Source organism: Pseudonaja textilis, chromosome 1, assembly GCF_049901715.1.
Source record: "Pseudonaja textilis isolate UNSWEBS1 chromosome 1, rPseTex1.2, whole genome shotgun sequence".
Lineage (NCBI taxonomy): Eukaryota > Metazoa > Chordata > Lepidosauria > Squamata > Elapidae > Pseudonaja > Pseudonaja textilis.
In genome coordinates this window covers 5,531,641-5,550,714 of record NC_141990.1, presented here as the reverse complement: position 1 = coordinate 5,550,714, position 19,074 = coordinate 5,531,641, and the positions used below count along the sequence as shown (strand labels likewise).

At 43.6% G+C, this 19,074-nt stretch overlaps 1 protein-coding gene across 1 annotated transcript in view; it reads left to right on the top strand.

Moving 5' to 3' along the window:
• Positions 1 to 19,074, top strand: part of APPBP2 (amyloid beta precursor protein binding protein 2) — a 52,416-nt gene continuing 33,342 nt past the window's right edge. Inside the window, exon 1 of the mRNA XM_087924960.1 lies at positions 1 to 563. Coding sequence (XP_087781086.1) covers positions 423 to 563 — 141 coding nt within the window. The 5' untranslated portion in view covers positions 1 to 422. The remainder of the gene's footprint in view (positions 564 to 19,074) is intronic.

Sequence of the window (19,074 nt, the reverse complement as noted above, 5' to 3'; positions counted from 1 at the left end):
CCCGCCCACCTCCTCCTCCTCCTCCTCCTCCCCCCGCCGCCGCGGTCTGCGCGCGCCAGGCGAGGCCGGCCCCCCGCGGCTTTTCCTCAGGCGGGACGCGGTCGCGCTAAGGGGGGAAAAAGAAGCGCGGGCGCGCACTCGCCCCTCACGCGGGCGGCGGGGTCCCTGCCAGGCCGCGGCGGCCGCCTAGTTCTTCCTCCTCCCCCTTTCTCCCACCCTTCCTCCTCCTCCTCCTCCTCCTCCGTGAGGGCTCCCCCAGCGGCTTCCGCCTTCGCCTCAGCCCGGCCGGGTTGAGAGGAAAGCAGGCGGAGGAGAAGGAGAGAGCCGCGGCGGTGGCGGGGCGGAGCGACTAGGCCCGAGCGGTGAAGGCGGCCGAGGCCTGCCCGCCTCCCGGTCAGGGCGGCCGCCCCGAGCCAGGCAAGATGGCGGCGGTGGAGCTGGAGTGGGTGCCCGAGACGCTCTACAACACCGCCATCTCGGCCGTGGTCGACAGCTACGGCCGGGCCCGACGGAGGGACATCCGCTCCTTGCCGGAAAACATCCAATTCGACGTCTATTACAAGGTGAGGATAAAGGAGGCCCGGGCCTTCCCTCCCCCTCCCCTCCCTTCGCCGCCTGTCCGGCTGGGATGATACTCGGATGTCTTATCTATCTGTGTGTGGGAGGTGTGGAAGGACACCTACGCTGGAATTGCACCCCCCCCTTTTAGACAAGGTCTTCTCCCCACGGCCTCTTTTGTGACCCCAATTTTCCCCAAACCATCATCATCCTCATTAGCGCCCCCAGATTTGCAAGAGCCCCCTCTTCTGCTGCCTTAACCCCCACCCCCGGCTCTGCACCCCTTCTGGGGAGAATTGCACCCCTCCCATCTCTTTGGTTTCCCCCACCGCGTTTGCTTGCAATTCCCCCCGCCAAGAATTGGCGAACCCCCTTCCCGGATTTGCTCCCTCCTATCTCCTTGGTTCCCCCACCCCGTTTGTTTACACCTTCCCCCATCAAGACTTGGCTAGTCCCCATCCCCCCCTTGGTTCTCCCCACCCCATTTGTTTACACCTTCACCCCCATCAAGAATTGGTTACACCCTCCCTGGCTTTGCATCCTTTCTGGGAAGAATTGCACCCATCTCCTTGGTTCCCCCCAGTTTGTTGGTTTGCACCCCGCTCCCAATCTGCTTGCTGGTTGCATGGGCACCTTTTTAAAAAAAATTGCACATAGAAATTTGAAAGAGAACAACCCCCTTCCCCCAAATATGGGCCTTATTTATCCTGCACCCAGTTCTGTCAATTCGTGCCAGAATTGATTTTCCACCAAGAATCCTTTTTCTTTGAATTCTGTTGTTTTCCCATTCCTGGAAAAAATGACACTCTTTCTAATCTGTGCCTTTGCTTGTCTTTGCACCCTTTTTGCGGGGAGGGGGGAGAAATTGCACCTGGGAGCTGCTCCCATCCACATGGTTTGGGGTTTTTTTTAAGTCACCTTGGGACCTTTCAGCCTTTGGTGGAATTTTGTTTTCTTTCTGGGCTTCTTTGCAGTGGGATTGCCCCTCCTTGGAAATACCTCTTGTTCTCTGTTCTGAAAAATGATTTGCACCCATCAGAATAATTGGCTTGGTCCCAGCCCATTGCTGCATGATTACTCCCCTTTACTTTTCAGTTTGCTTCCCAGGGATCTCTCTCTTCTGGCCTGTGTCTCATCCAATTATTTCATTATTGCATCTCTTTGGATTTTTTTCACTCCATTCCACTCCAAACCTCCTTAAAAGTGAGGAGATTCATTTCAACCCTGAGCTACAAATACAGGTAGTCCTCAGTTTACAACAATTCATTTCAGGACTGAAGTTACAACAACATTGAAAAAATATTATTTATGACCATTTTTCACCTGACGTTTGCAGCATGCCTATGGTCACACGATCAAACTTCAGATGCTTGGCAAAATTCAGATGCTTATGACAGTTGCAGTTGCCAGGGTCATGTGGTCACCTTCCCAATGGGAAAGCCAGATTTACTTAACAACTGTGTTACTAATTTAACAACTACAGTCATTTCACTGTTGCAAGAAAGGTAAAATGGGGCAAACTCACTTAACAAACATCTCACTTTTCAATGGAAATTTTGGGATCAGTTGTAAACATAAGTTAAGGACTATGTATATCCTACTTTATTGGCTCTTCAAAAGGTTATCCCCACGTTTAAAGATGTTCAGCTTTGATACCCTTGCTCAGTAGGTGACCTCATGATTTTTAAAAAACTTCCTTCAGAAAACTGCTCTTATTTCATTCTTGATGCTTTATTGAAAAATTTGAGATTTATGTCTATATGATATCCACCAAATGTCCTGATTTCTCAGGTTTTGTGATTTCTGCCCAACTGAGTGCCATTTTTAAGAGTCATTGCTCAACACATCTGGAGGGCACTGGTCCAGGAAAGCCAATTTAGGAGCTGTGCATATGTCATGTAGCATCCTAAAGGCCTAATTTACAACCTTCCTGCCCATCCCAGACATGAAATACTGTAATGTCATTGCCTTGGAATTTGCGTTGTTTTTATTATTTGTATTTTTTTTAGAATGCACTATGGTTTGTAATGTGTTTTTGAATTGTTCTGGTAAGTTAAATCTGTTATAATACAGATAGTTCTCGATTATTTGTTTAGTGACCATTCATAGTTACAATGGCGCTGAAAAAAGTATCTTATGACCAGTTTTCACATTTGTGACCATTGCAGCACTCGAATGGTCATGTGATCAAAATTCAGATGCTTGGCAACTGTCGTGTATTTATGATGGTTGCATTATATGGGGTCATGTGATTACAATTGTCACCTTCCCAAGCCGGCTTCTGACAAGCAAAGTCAATGAAAAAAGCCAGATTCATTTAATGACCGCATGATTCACTTAACAATTACAGAGATTCCTTTAACTGCTGCAAACATGTAGAATGGATCAAAAGTCACTTAATTGCCTTGTTTAATAATGGATATTTTGGATACAATTGTGGTGGGAAGTAGAGAACTACCTATAAAGAAGGATAGTTGTTTTTTTACATTTTGGTTTTTGAAGTATGTCCACAGATTGGACCTCATCAGGGTGCTGAGATTGGTAGCATTCGTTGGAAACAGCCCTTTAATTAAGGTGTGCTTTGTTGGTTTTTTAGTGCCCCATAAAAATGACCATTTGATTGTTTACTGCAGTCCTTGCTTTTTGTGTTTTGTGAATATTTTCAGAGAGGGATCCACAGGAAGGCTCCAAGCAAGTTAGACAATAATCCTTGGTGTTTATCTAGACTAGAAATGTTGTTATTCAGTGGCTTTGTTTTTCATATTGGTTATGCAGCAAATCACTTCATCTATTTATATAGAATTTTCCTTTGAAACATAATATGTATTTATTTTCTTGATGGTAGTGGAAACACTGTTTATTTTCTGTCCATTTTGAGACAGTGTAGAGACAATATGTGGCTTTTGTATTTTAAAAAAATAAGAATAAACTGCCACCTATCAGTTATTTTCATACACTGGAGTGTATGCTTCTATGTTATATCTGACTTAATTTTTCTTCCAAGAAAGAAATCTCCCATCCTTTTCACCTAGGAGTAAATCTTTAAGGGGTTCCATGAATTATTTCCAAGTGCAGGATATATCATATGGACAGTAGAATGTTGTTGTTATTGTTGTTATTGTTAAGCTACAACTTATGGTTGAGAGAAGGTTGGGTTTCTGATTCACTCTTCTCTTCCCTCTACCTGAAAATATTGTAATATACATTACAGGGAGTCCTCGAGTTACAACCACAATTGAACCCAGAATTTCTGTTGCTAAGTAAGACATTTGTTTAATGAATTTTGTCCCATTTTATGACCTTTCTTGCCACAGTTGTAGGATCATCATTGTTAAAATAGTAACATGGTTGTTAAGTGAATGTGGCTTCCCCATTTACATTCCTTCTTAGAAGGTTGCAGAAGGTGATCACATGATGCCAGGACTCTGCATCTGTCATAAATATGAGTGAATTGCAAAGTGTCTGAATTTTGATCACGTGACTAGGGATGCTGCAACAGTTGTAAGTGTGAAAAACAGTCATAAATCACCTTTTCCAGTGCCCTTGTAACTTTGAATGGTCACTAAATGAACTGTTGTAAGTCAAAAATGCCTATTATATGAAAACTATAATAGGCTATAATAGGCATTTTTCTCATCTGAAATATCTGTCCTAGGAATTAAAGTGATCATGTTATGGGAACTCAGTTCCGTTATTCAGAAATGGAAGGATGAACTTTAGCTAAATCTGTCTAAGGTGAAGAAAAATGTAAATTTCCTGTATGCGAACAGGTGCTGAATCTGATTCCCACCTGGTCCCCCCCCCTTACATTGTCCCTGACTTAAAATTTGAACATCATGTGAGGAAGACATTCTTGGAGGGTTGTCATAAAAAATAAACATGTCTGCTTTAAAGTTAAATTTTTGCCCTAGCCCTTCTCACTTTTTTGTTTTGACCATTTGCCTCTGTTAAAAGGTAATGCCAAATGTCTCCTCTGCCTTAAAAAATGTTTTACATTCTTGCTACTTATCATAGCATAATACTTAGCTTTTATCAGTAAGGGAAAACAAGCCCTCCAGCTTTGGTATGTTTTCATGGGAGTTGTGAATTGCTGAATAAGCTATTTGTTTTGTGCCTTGTGACATGCCATAGTCCTGTTTTTGCATGGCGATCAGGGGAGGGGGCTATGGGCAGACCACACAAAGATCTGAACCCTGGCAAAGAATTTACTGGGGGAGCCTTCTGTTCCACACATCAGGTATAAGATGAATATTTCTCAGTGGTTTTTTCCCCCACTTTAAATAATTCTCACAAATGCAGGCAATATGTGTGTCCCAGGATAATGTTGCAGGATCCAATCTGGGTCAGTCACCGGGACCATGGGGACTCTTCCAAGCTTTCGGACTTATGCTAGAGCCCATCTTCAGGGAACTTCTCTCTAGAAGAGTGTGTGCTTTGGGCTGTTCTGTGAGTCATGTTTATGTGGTGCCTTCCTATAATAAGCCAATAGGAAGGCAGCACATAAACACAACTCACAGAACAGCCCAAAACACATACTTCAATAGAGAGAAATTCCCTGAGGATGGGGCTCTAGCACGAGTCCAAAAACTCGGAAGAGTAAATCTCTGGTCCCAGTAACTGACCCAAATTTGATCTTGCATTAAATAGTTCTGCTTCTGGGACGTTTAAATGTGGGATAAATACTGTTTTTTTTTAAAAAAAAATAGCCAGTAAGAAGTATAAATTATATTTATTCTGAGACAGAGGAATAGTCTATATAGCATAGCCATAGACCAGAGGTGGGCAACTATGGCCCTTTTATGACTTGTGAACTTCAACTCCCAAAATTCCTGAGCTAGCATGGCTTGCTCAGGAATTCTGGGAGTTGAAGTCCATAATTCATAAAAGGGCCATAGTTGCCCACCCCGCCATAGACAATACAGATTAATGCTAACAATTTGCTTCATCTTTTGGACTAGTTGGAAATGTAATTTGATTATAAGTGTCAATGAATCTGATGAGTCTAATGCATCACTCAAAACGGCAGAAGGCACTCAGTTCCTTCAAGCTTAGCCAACATGGCCTTCAGTCCAGGAAGGATGGGGGTTTCGTTCAAATCATCTGGATGGTTTATGTTGGATAATTCTGTATCAGTTCACAAAAGCTTATGACATGAATGCTTTCTGGTGGAGCTTTCAGTCAGTGTCGACTTGTGGCTGCTGCTTGGACTAGTCCCCACACTTTTCTTGGAAGGATTTTCAGAAGTGTTTTATTCTTGTCTTCTTCTGTGGGCTAAGAGAGGGAGAACTCGAAGTCACACAGTTTCTACCCTGGTGCTTTAGCCGCTACACCAAGCTGGCTTTTGGTTTTTAACTGCAGGCAGTCCTTGACTTAACAACCATTCATTTAGTGTTCAAAGTAACGGCAGCATTGTAAAAAGTGACTTTATGACTGTTTTTCCGCACACAGCTACAACCGTTGCTGATCCCCATTACCCCGTGATCAAAATTCAGACACTTGGCAACTGTCTCACATTTATGACAGTTGCAGTGTTCTGGGGTCATGTGATCACCTTTTGTGACCTTTGAACAAGCAAAGTCAATGAAGAAGTTAGAGTCACTTAACAACTGTGTTACTAGCTTAACAATTGCAGTGATTCACTTAACAAGAAAGGTCATAAAATGGGGCAAACTCAATAACTGTCTTGCTTAGGAACTGAAATTTTGGACTCAATTTTGGTTGTAAGTTGAAGACTACTTGAATTTTAGTTGGGTCATACAACACATTGGACCAAAATGTGTTCTGCAAATCTAACTGATTAAATTAAATCAATCATGGATCAATTAACTATTTAGCTCATCATCTAGGATAGCTGCGTTAAGATATTGGTCCAGGATTGTGAGAGATAACTTTAAATTGCTATTTGGTAGGAAGCTCATTTGCTGATTGTTTTTTATATGTTATTTATTTCATTTCAGAGTTAAATTTCAGTATAGTGGAAAGAGGTGGCACAGAGAGAAATACCCGTGGATGCTGCTTCTTGTGCAATAAGATATAAAGTATGGTTTACAAAACAATGATTAGCAATGCAATATGCAAGACAAAAGCCAAACAACTTGTATAAAGTCTTAATACCGTAATGCATTATGTGAATCAAGCCTTTGTCTGACCCAGCATTTGTATCCTGAGATTCATTGAACTTATTCTAGAGCCCACTAACTAGAATTGTGTTATCTTTGTTTTTCCAAGAAGCAGAAGGGGAAAAAAAAATCATTTAACAAAATGTGACTAAGAAGTTGTGAAATAATGTTTGGAAAATCTGACAGGGTGATAGTGCTGCTCAGGCATTATTTGCAAAAAAAAAAAAAAAAGCTATATTAGGAAAAATAAGGAAAAGACAAAACAACCTCAGGCTATGTCTTCTTCTCAAAAGAACAACATGGAAGTGTTATTAAAATCTTAGTCCTGTGGTGGAGCCTGTGGGTTCCTCCTTGGGACAGAGCATGAAAGAGCATCACGGAGTTGCTATGCTGTGTAAAATAAATACTGTGTGTTTAAGCAGCAGCTTGTTGTTTTTTTAATTTGGAATATTTATTTACTTTTTCTCCCAAACCGAATAGAGTACATCATCCAGTTTTTGAGCAACCTTGTCTTTCATCAAAACGTTGCTCTGATCCAAATCTGTCACAAACTCAATGTTATTACCCTATCTTATCTACTGTGGTGGTAGAACAGTACGGCTCATAGGTAAAATACAATGTAAGATGGCCTGTTGCTTATATGGAAGGGCTAATGCCTGTCATTTAGGTTTTTTTTTCAATTCGAAGAATTCTACGATATCTGGGAGTTGCACGTGGATAAGATGTGTGTATTTGATTTTTTAAATATTGTTTTATCCCACCAGTATATTTTTTAATTATTGGTTATTGAAATCATGGCTTGGTTCATTCAACATGCTGAACCAGAGAGCAAGCGACAATATGGTTTAGTACAATGTTTGAATCTAGCCTAGGTCCTGCCTTCAAAACATGCTTGTTGTTAATCCTTTGATTTGCAATGTCTGGAAGTTGAGTCATGGCAATTGGATTTCTTTTCTTCTTTGGTTTGAAACATTTTGCCTGCTTATCCAAGTAGCTTCTTCATAACTTTGCTTCCTTCCATCTTTGGCCTACAGTTCCTCCTTTCCTGTGGCAGTTTTGGATCCTGGCATGCAGAGTTCTACACCCAACAATATTCTTTATCTGGGTTAGATTGCAGCACTAATCCAACACCACCATTCTGAGAGAGGTTCACATAGGCTGATGTTTTGAAGGGCAAGATCTAGCAGGCAGAAGCCTTAAAGTCACAACTTGGATTTTAACCTAGAAAGAAATGACATACTGTGTACAAACAATTATTTTCAGAAATGAAGAAATGGAATACGAGATATAAGAGACTTCAAAATATATAATGCATGGCTTTCTAGAGTGTTGTAGGAGCTCTCTATTAGGCCCTGAAACCCCCATCCAGTTATCTGGTGACAGGATGGCTCTTAGGTGTGGTCCAAAGTACCTCTTGATCAGCTTCTGATAAAATTCCAAGTGTTGATCTGTGTACCTGTTTTATTTTGATGACATAATTATTCCTGGAACACTGACCTTTGCTTGGATAACTCAGAAGACACATAGCCAACTCTTTTGGAGGCAAGGCCTCGCGAAAACATGACAGGCATTTGGGAAGAATTTCAAAAATTACTTCAGCCACGCTGATTCAAAGAAGTGCAGCCAGCTGGTTCTTAACTTTTATAAATCTACACTAACTAGTTGATTACCTTTTCAGAACTTAGAAATTTAATTTAGCCAACTTAGATACTTTTATACCCTTAAAATACTATGGTTGTATAGGATTGGATTCCATGCTAAGCCTTCAGCCTTGTTTGCTCTTGGTTTGGCATAATGGTGTTAATGCAGTTAATCTAGCCACTGTGATAGAATCTATGGGTGGTGACTCAGTGCAGAGATATGACAGCATTGGGAACCATCACAGAAAAAATGCTACCCTTCACCGCCATGATGCAGAACTGATCTGTCATTAGAAAAGAGGCCGGTATCTACCCGCCTTCAAAAGTTGGGAGAGCTTAATTGCTGGAAACTTTCAAGAAGAGACTGGACTACCATCTGTCAGAAATGGTTGTAGGCCTGCTTGGGGGGCGGGGTTGAACTAGATGACATACAAGGTCCCTTCTAACTCTGTTATTGTGTTATCTTCAAACTTTGAGCCCAGAGTAGGTAATTTCAAATGCTGCATTCTCCTCCATGTTGCATTGAGAGCCCAGGATGGGTTGACTCCTTCCTATGATGTCATAACTGAGTCTGTACTAAGATATAAAAGCCAGCTCCCGGGAGAGACCCCAGCTTTTGACTCAGCTCCTTTCAGTCAGTAGCTGTGTTCTGATAGATAGCAATCACCAGCGATCTTCAGTACTTTTTTCCTCTCTTCAAGCAGCTCCCAGGGATCTGGGCAGCTGCTCTTCCAGGAGAGCTCTCTCTCTCTCTCTCTCTCTCTCTCTCTCTCTCCTGTATCGTTGGGAGCAGTGTCACAGAACTCTGTGCAGGCAAGCTGGGCAGCGTCTGCAGACCTCCCCCACACCTGCAGTTTGGAGCGATCCGCAAACTGATAAGAGCTCCAGCCAGCTGATCGTGTAGCTGGTTGCTGTGTTTTTCCATTGCTGTGTTTTTCCCTTGCTGACTTCGCTCGGGGCTCTGTATAGCCTAAGGAGCGATTCTTCAATCTTGGAGCCTGTTTTCCTGTAGTCAGCGGCCATCTTGGATTCAAGCCTTCCACCACGAGGTGAGCGGCTATTTTGTAAGCCCGGGGGCCATTTATACCCTAAGGGGCTTAATAGAAAAATTTCTAAACAGCTTCTTTTGAACGCAAGAACCTTTATTTTACAAATGGAGCAAGATAAGGCTCAGGCAGAGCTTTCCTCCCCAGTGGAACAGTCTCTTAAGCCCAGTAGGAGAAAAAGACGTAGGCAACGCGCCCAATCAGTCCAGAGGGAGGTGGCTGCTAAAATCAAAGCTAAGGCTCTAGCCCCTAAGAAGGCAACTCAGGCTGAATTGAGGGCAGAGAAGCGCAGACATGCAGCTCTAGAGAGGCAGTTCAACAGAACTATTCAACAGAAGGGAGTGCAACTACAGCATGTTTCAGGTGATACTCGTGGGCCCCAACCAAGCCCTCCCAGGGAGGAGAAGTTATCTATGAGCCTTTCCATCCTCCTTCCTGATCTCCTGAGGCTTTTGCTGTACAGTCAGATCCTCAGGATTTAAGCAGATCTGGGCCTTATTTCCAACAGGCTTCTATGCCCTATGCTCCTCCCCCTCCCTCCAGGCCTCGAACCTCTCTTCAATCTAGGCCTGAAGCCACCTTCACTCCCACAGCCTTTGGCCTTCTGCCTCTACCTTTGAGCACAGACCAAGGGATATCCAAGATGTAGTCTCATCAGCCATTAGGCAGGGATTGGCTGAAGGCTTCAAGCAAATTCTTTGACCTCTGGAAAGGGTTCAGGCCCTTCTCCCTTTTCAATCTATAAGTTCCTTGCCTCATCATCCTGATTTACACAGGCCTCAGGACCTCAGGGTCCATTCTTCTCTACCAGAATGGGAGAAGGTTGATGAGGAAGGAAGGCCTTCACCATCTGAACACAGTTACTCTTCTCATTCAGAGTGTGAAGAGGATGAGATTTTTGACCAAAATCTTTCAGAGGAAGAGGATTCTCGCCCAGAGCAGACATCCTCTGCATTGGTCTTCAAACCTACTCTCTTCAGATCATTACTCAGCAAGGCCTTGGTCACTGCCAAGCTGTCGCCAGAGGAAGTAGCTCCCGAGCCACAAGGAAATCCCTCTAGCCAAGGGGATTCGCTCTTCTCCAAGCCTGTAGTGCATGCAGAGGTTTTTGCCTTCTCCCATTTTGTTCCTGGACATGGTCAAGGAACAGTGCGCTTCCCCTTCAGCAGGTCCTTGCCCATCTTCTCTAGATAAGCGTTTCTATAATGTCAGCGCAGCTCTGGACAATGCCCTGGCAGTGCCTTCTGCTGACATTCCAGTTCTGGCCTCGTTCTCATCTTCTGGCACTCCCACGGAGCCAGAAGATATCCTGAAACCGGATGATAAACATTCCGAACAGACCCTCAAGCACAATCACCAGGCTGCTGCTTGGGCTGTTCGGGCTTCAACAGCAGCATCCTTCTTCACCAGGGCATCCATACGGTGGCTGCGCCAACTCCAGAATAGATTGCCTGCTTCTGACCTTCGGTCTCACCAAGACCTTAAGATTATTGCAGCGGCAGAATTCACTGGATGCCACTCTCAATTCCACCAAATTTGCATTCATGACCATGGCATCTTCTGTAGCAGCAAGAAGACGTTTATGGCTCCAAAATTGGCAGGCGGAGTCACGCCAAAAATGGAAGCTGGCTTCAGTTCCATTCGCAGGCGATAAGCTTTTTGGCGATGCTCTGGAACCTTACCTCATCGAAACCAGAGATAAACGTAAAATTCTCTCTTCCTCTGGGAAGAAAGCCGACTATCGCCCAGCTCCTTATCGCCCTCCTGCCTTCTGAGCGGAGACCTCATCTCGCTTCCCCCGCTCTCACAGGCCATACTCCCAACGCCAAGACCAATGGGCGGAAACATCTGGCAGGCAACCTTCTACTGGTAAAGGGCCCTTTCGGGGAGAGGGGGTCGTTCCTTCCGTCGCTCTTAAGTAATCCCTTGTTCTCCCCACCCATCGGAGGTCGCCTAGCCTTCTTTGCCTCATTTTGGAGGAGTCAACGACGGACGCCTGGATGCTCAGCACTATTAAGTCAGGGTTACAATTGGACTTCCTAACCCCACCCCACCCCCAAATTTTTTTGATCTGTCCTGGTCTCGGGACATTTCCAGGCAAGCCCTCATGAATCAGGCCATTCAGCACCTTCTTGAAATCAGGGCTATTCAACCTGTTCCCCCGTCTCAACGGGGACGTGGACTTTACTCTCGCCTTTTCATCGTTCCCAAAGCCTCAGGCGGGTGGCGAGCCATACTTGATCCAAAATTTCTCAACCAATTTGTAAAATACAGTCGATTTAAAATGCAGACTCTGCATTCTATTTTAGAGAGCGTTCGGGAGGGCGACCTCCTCTCTTCCATTGATCTCACTGAGGCTTACCTCCACATCCCAATTTGGCCTCATCATTGCCAGTTTCTCCGTTTCTGTTATCAGAATACCCATTACCAGTATTGAGCACTTCCCTTCGACCTCTCAACGGCTCCAAAGGTCTTCACAAAGGTTCTGGCAGCATTGGTGGCATCTCTGTGTTCTATTCCAGTGAGGATCCAATGCTACTTGGATGACATTTTGATTCTTTCCTCTTCCATCCTTGTGACCCATCGGGATCTGCAAATTACCCTCTCGTGTCTCCAGAGCCACGGATTTTCCATCAACACCAAAAAAAGCCAGCTCTCTCCTATAACTAAATTGCAACACTTGGGAGCAGTTATCGATACCATGTCGTGCTAGGATTTCCTGTCCCCAGATCGTGGAAAGAGCCTTGCAGAGATCATCAGCCAGATCCAGCAACATCAAATTGTCCCCCTGTCGCTGCTGTCCAAACTTCTGGGGGAGATGGTTTCCTGTATTAGCATTGTCCCATGGGCTTGGCTCCGCTCACAAGCCCTTCAGTGGTTCCTGCTTCCCTACCAACGAGCAGGAACCAGCCATCAAGGTCTCACTCCCTCCACAAATCCAGAGATCTCTCAATTGGTGGCATTCCCCATCTATTTGGAGGGGACTCCTTTTCAGGGAGCCAGACAGGCTAGTGATAACCACCGATGCCAGCCTCCTGGGTTGGGGTTCCCATATGCAGGGCCAGGTAGCTCAGGGCGTTTGGTCCAGATCCGAACAGACCCTTCCCATAAATTGGCTAGAGCTCAGAGCCATTTTTCTGGCTCTCAAGCATTTCAAGCAAGCAGTGACCGGCTCTCATGTTCTAGTCCTTACGGACAACATGCCCGCAAAGGCTCATGTCAACCAGCAAGGGGGGATGAGGTCCAAAGCCCTCATGAGAGAGGCTCTACGGCTGGGGTTATGGGCAGAGAAACACCTGTTATCGATCTCGGCGGACCACATCTCCAGGGTCGACAACTCCCAGGCTGACTGGCTCAGCAGGAGCCTCGTTGACCAGGCAGAATGGTCCATTCCTCCGTCTCTATTCAGGGATCTTTCCCTCAGATTCGGAACACCGGAGGTGGATCTTTTCTCCACTCCTCAAAATGCCCAAGTCACCAGATTCTTCACCAGGTTTCCTTGCCAGGGAGCGGAGGGGACCAATGCTCTTCGATGCAGATGGCCCGAGGGTCTCCTCTACGCCTTTCCCCCGTTTCCCATCATTCCGGCAGTAATTCAGAAGATGTTGGAGGAACGTGCGGAGCTCCTCCTGGCACCCTATTGGCCAAGGAGGCCCTGGTTTGCGGACCTGGTCAACCTATCGGTGGCTTCTTCTTGGAAGATTCCTGCCCATCTAATCTCCCTTCACCAGGGGGCCCTGCTCCACCCAGAGCCCCAGTCGTTCAAGCTGACCGTGTGGCACTTGAGCGGCAGTGGCTAGAGGAGGCTGATCTTCCAGAAAGGGTCATCCTCACTGTCCTGGCTTCTTGCAAACCTTCTACAAGGTGCATCTATGATGCCACCTGGAAGGCTTTTTCCCAGTGGTGCCTCAGGGAGGGTCTTTCTCCTGCTTCAGCCCAGTTGGCAGAAGTTCTTAGTTTCCTTCAGCATGGGCTGGAGAAAGGTTTGGCCCCCAACACCTTACGCAGGCAGGTTGCGGCCCTCTCCTCAGTCCTTTCATGGGGTTCGCTTCCTTCCTTATCCCATCACACTTCAGTCAGGAGGTTTTTGAAAGGGGCTTCCAACCTGCACCCTCCGGTGGTTCACAGGTATCCTTCCTGGGACCTTCATTTGGTCCTTAATGCCCTTACAAAGCCCCCCTTTGAACCCCTTAGAACAGTGTCTCTCCGTTTCCTGACTCTGAAGGTAGTGTTCCTTGTTGCCATCACTTCTATCAGGAGGGTTTCCGAGCTTGCTGCTCTTTCCATCAGACAGGACCTTTGTTCCTTTCACGATGATAGGATTGTTCTTCGTCTTGACCCCTCATTTATTCCGAAGGTTAACACCTGGTTTCACAGGTCCCAGGACATTGTTTTGCCTGACTTCTGTCCTCTCCTGCACCATGACTTAGAGCGGCAGTGGCACAGGCTAGATGTAAGAAGGGCTCTTAGAATATACATTAAGTGCACTTCCTCCTTCAGGAAGTCGGAAGCCATGTTTGTTTCCTTTTTCCCTTCTCACTTGGGGCAGAAGGCCTCTTCTCCTACGATGAGCAGGTGGGTCAGGTCTTGCATTGAGCAGGCCTACAAAGCTGCGCCCCTTCCGGTTCCCCGAAGTCTGACGGCGCACTCTACCAGAAGCGCGGCCACTTCTGCTGCCTGGGTGACCCAAGCATCCTTGGAGGAGATTTGTCGTGCGGCCACGTGGACATCCCCATCTCCTTTCATCAGACACTACTGTCTGGATGCTTTTGCCTCAGCGACTGCAGCCTTCGGCTGACAGGTGCTTCAACGAGTGGTTCCACAGTCGGTGTGATGAGCCAGACGAGGACCCGCCTGTGGACATGCGAGCTTTGGTATGTCCCATCCTGGGCTCTCGATGCAGCATGGAGGAGAATGGGTGTTGGTAGAAGTTACTATGAACGCCCTTTCTATCTATGCTGCGAGAGAGCCCAGCCCCTCCCTTGATTCGTCCGGAGAGGGTAAGACATATTTCTGTATTTATTTTGGGCTTTCAGAGACACCTTTCAGTCTGTCAAGTATCTTCACCAAAGCTGGGGTCTCTCCCAGGGGCTGGCTTTTATATCTTAGTACAGACGCAGCTAAATGATTTCATAGGAAGAAGTCAACCCATCCTGGGCTCTCTCACAGCATAGATAGAAAGGGCGTTCATGGTAACTTCTACCAACGCCCATTTCAGATACGGTACTCATTATAAGCCATTATTGGCAAATCACTGTGGGTTGATAAAGCTATGATACCAACTCAAAACCAAGCCATATCTGAATGCAGCCACAGGCAGTTTGTGTCTTTTACTACATGTTTAGTTCTTTCTCCAAATTTTGCCTTTTGCATTCTTCAGAGGAACTTCGGTGTTAAAAAGTGATAGTTACGTCAGGAAAATTTTGGTCTTTGAGAAATGAAAAGTGAAAATTAATTTTTTATTTAATGTTTATTATTTTAACGTACTAGGTTATTGTTTGTAAGACATCCGAAGTCATCTCCAATGAGGTGGTAGGCACATAAATTTAATAAATAAGCACAAATAAATACAATCATACTACTTGGAGGATTTACTTTATATAGATTTAAGGCATGTATGTTTATTCCATTTTCAGAATGTACGGCAGGAAGGAAAAGACAAATTACAGGAACTGCAATGTAATTAACAAATACATGTATTTGCCACCATTTTAACAATTATCAAAATCCCTGCAGAAAAATTCAATTTTTCCAGCCGTTCAGAACAATGCCAGGATAGGTACCAACCAAACCTACCTCGGATAAATCTCATGTGATGGGGCTTTCAGTCAATTTCAACAGGAATTGTTACACAGTGTGGCGGCTAATTAACTTAAACTATTCTTGGAAGAAAATAGATTATTAAGACTCATTTCAAAATGGGTTTAGAGTAAACTGTAGTGTTAAGTTAAAACTGGTTCACCTATAGGTGACTTTTACTAACATGCTGGCTTTTAACAGACACAGTAACATTCCTCTGGGTTTGTTTGTCTCTTTTTCTTTTCTGATCTCTTTTTCAGTTGGTGATGACACCTTGAACTGTGTGAGAGGTTTGAAAGTGGGTTAGAGCATTATCTTCCAACATAAATACCTCTGGACTCCCACTTGTCACCTGTGCTTTATAATGCCTTTATGAAATTACTGAGTGAGGTCACCAGAACGTTTGGTGCTATGTATTATTATTATTTCTTTAATCAAAGTTTTTTTTACATATCTCTTCACGTGAGCAACATGATTCCAGATTACAATATTTATACATAGTCATAGTTGCATTTTCAACTTTCTTAATATCATCTCAAATTATTATCCATTCAACTAATCTTTAGATAAATTTCCCTTTCATATTTCAATTCATTAATTCAATTTCAAAATCATGTCATCCTCACATATATTTTCAATTCTTTATCCCCTATTATTTCCATTTTGAGCTTACCACCTATTTTATGTTACCTTATGTATTGTTATCCATAACTTTCTCAAGACCAATATATAATTAGACAGTCAATGAAAGAAAAAACGAGTAAAAGTAAAGTAAGATTAATACATTGAGGATCCACATGGTATATCCCCCCATCTATGATATATCTTATATATATTCCAGAGACTGCCTTCAACAGACAGAAAAATAGCAGTCATCCTAAGAAACCCCAAAGATAAAATTGACCTGGAAAACCAAGGCATATATGAAATCCCCGTGCATCATGCCTGCCACATGCATTGGACAGACCAATAGAAGAATAAGTACCCGCCTAGATGAACACAAAAATGCAGTAAAAAACTGGAACACACTTCCTCACTAGTCCGCCACAGGTCATAGCATCGACTTCAATGGCACCAAAACCCTAGCCACTATAGAAAACCCCAGCTACAGAATTATCAGAGAAGCCATAGAGATTGAAAAAAGACTGGAAAGCATGAATAGAAGAGATGACTCCACCAGACTGTCAATTATCTGGAAACCTGCACTCTCAAACAAAAATAATCTCCACACTACAAGCCAGGCAAACACCTGGCCACAAACAGACCCCCCGATACCCCCAGTTCAAACACACCCCAACCAGGCACCCAGATGAAACCTAGCTTCCTAATAAATGATAGCCATCCGTTTACTCTGAGCCAAGCTGCACTAAAAGCCTCCAATACAGGAACACAATGTTGCCAGCCAATCAAGACAAAAAAAGCCACAAAACAGAAGATATTAGAAACACCAATCAAGCAGAACACAGCAAATTCCAAGACCAATAAACACAGACCAAGACTCCCAACCAATCAGGATGAAGAAAAAACCATTCTGGCACAGCAGTAGGCTAGCACCAAATTTAAAACAGAAACGCTGTGAAAGTCTGACTCACAGACAAACACAATACAGAAGCCTGATGATGGCAGATGAAATTCTGCCGAAACATTGCTACAACTTTAAAAGCACAACTACAATGACATGGGAAAATACCTGAACAAAGCTGAATACCATACACACACACACACACACACACACACACACACACACACACATATATATACACTTAAGTTTTATATATATATGAAAGGATTAATAACAATAGAACCCTCTTAATATTATTCATTCCTTCATTTTTCTCGTATATAATCATCTAATAATCTTAAGGTAATTCCCAGTAAATTATAAATTTAAAAGCTCCCATGTCTACATTTCTAATAAAAAATACAAAGTTACATTCCCATGTGGTATCCCCTTTTTATGCTATATCTAACCCTTATCTCTAATTCTCTCAGCCTTGTCATTTCTCTTAGTTTTAGCCAGCTTTCCCCTTACTAAGTTTTCCTGGCCTTTCCTCTTTATCCCTTTTTTTTCCTCTAAGATTACTTTTATTTCCATCTGCCAGTCCCCCATCTTTCCTCCCACCCTTTTCTCTTTTTTGGAAATTTCTTCTTGTGCAGCTTCTTCTTTTGCTTACTCTTGGGAGCTTTTTCTCTTTTATTTATTATCTCTGTCATCAGTGTCTTAGTTTTAGTTCCCTTTATGTCTTTTGGCAATGTCTCTGAATCTCCATGTCCATTTTGGCTGTTTTCCTCTTCCTTTGGCTCCTCTTCTCTAAGGTGCTGTGTATTATTAAGATGTTGGTGCCACTCAAAACAATTTGAGTCATCATTCCCAAGTCAGGTCATCTTCCTAGATGCCTGCCAACAGGCACTTACTAACTGCATGAATGAGGATAAATTGAAATGGAGTTTAAGCAAAATGATAGGTGTGTGCTTCATGAATGCCCTTGAATCCTGGTGTTTCAGTTTGAAATCCTGACCAGAGGTACTTACTGCAAGTAATAGACAGTTCCACCCATTCCTTGTAGCTTGATTTCCAAGAAGTAGTTCATCAATTGGTAGTCATCAGACTGTATTTCTATGTAATTTGCAAAGTTTGGTTAATAGAAAATATAGCAGTCAGATTGTTGGGTTGGGTGGTTTTTTTAAAAAAAATCCTTGTTAAAAAAAACTGCTTGTCAAATTTAAACATTTGCTGTGGCCCCTCGTAGATTTTGTGGATAAAATATGAAATGTTGGCTATCCTTTTTAAAGAAAGAAATAGCTTAGATATGGAAAATTCTGGACCGCTAACAAAGCATAAAATCAGAAATATCAGTGAAAACGATAGAATAGACAATAAAAGATAACAGATAAATCAGGTCTGTTAGGGCAAATAACAAACCAGCCTCCATTAACATCTTGGCCCTAACCCTTGAGAGAAGCACCAGGTTTTTAAGGCCTTCTGAAAAGCCAGCGGAGTTGAGCCTATCCAAAGGCGACACATATGGAAAGGACCTGAAGCAGGCCTATCCTGCCAGATCTGATAGGATGGGCAGAAATGACTGGATAGGAAAAAAAAAAACATTCAAGGTTGATTCAGGCCTTCCATCATTCTGAGGTTAGTAAAATGAGGACCCAGATTGTTGGAGGTGACAATATGCTGACATTGTAAACTACCCAGCGAGTGCTGTAAAGCACTAAGGGTGCTATATAGGTAGTTCATGACCACAGTTGAGCCCAAAATTTCTCTTGCAAAGCGAGGCATTTTGTTAAGCGAGCTTTGCCCCATTTCATGACTTAATTGTTAAGTGAATGACTGCGGTTCTTAAGTTAGTAACATGGTGATTAAATGAATTTGCCTTCCCCATTGACTTTGCTTGTAAAAAGGCCATAAAAGGTGATTTACATGACCTCGTAACACTGCAAGCGTCATAAATATGAGTAATTTGCCACACCTCTGAATTTTGATCATGTGACTGTGGGGATGCTGCAACAGTTGTAAATGTGAAAAACGGTCATAAGTCTTTTTTTTTCACTTCCTTTGTAACTTTTGAACAGTCACTAAATCAACTGTAACTCAAGGATTACCTTTATAAGTGTTCTTGCTATTTTTCTTTGCATAATTCCTATCACTCATTAAATCCATAAGGAAATGTATGTCTGAAGCAACTTAAGAATGGGCCAAAGCAACTTAAGAATGGGCCTTCTCCAATGTCATATTGAGAAAAATGCTCCCAGTGAAATACTAGATGTCTTGAGGTGCTTTTGTGGCTCAGGGCTAATAACCCTTGATAGCATGGATCATGGAAATGAGGAATTTCCTGACAGTAAGAACTATTAAGCAATGGAACAGCTTGCTTCCCAGAAGTGTGGGTGCTCTATCACTGGAGC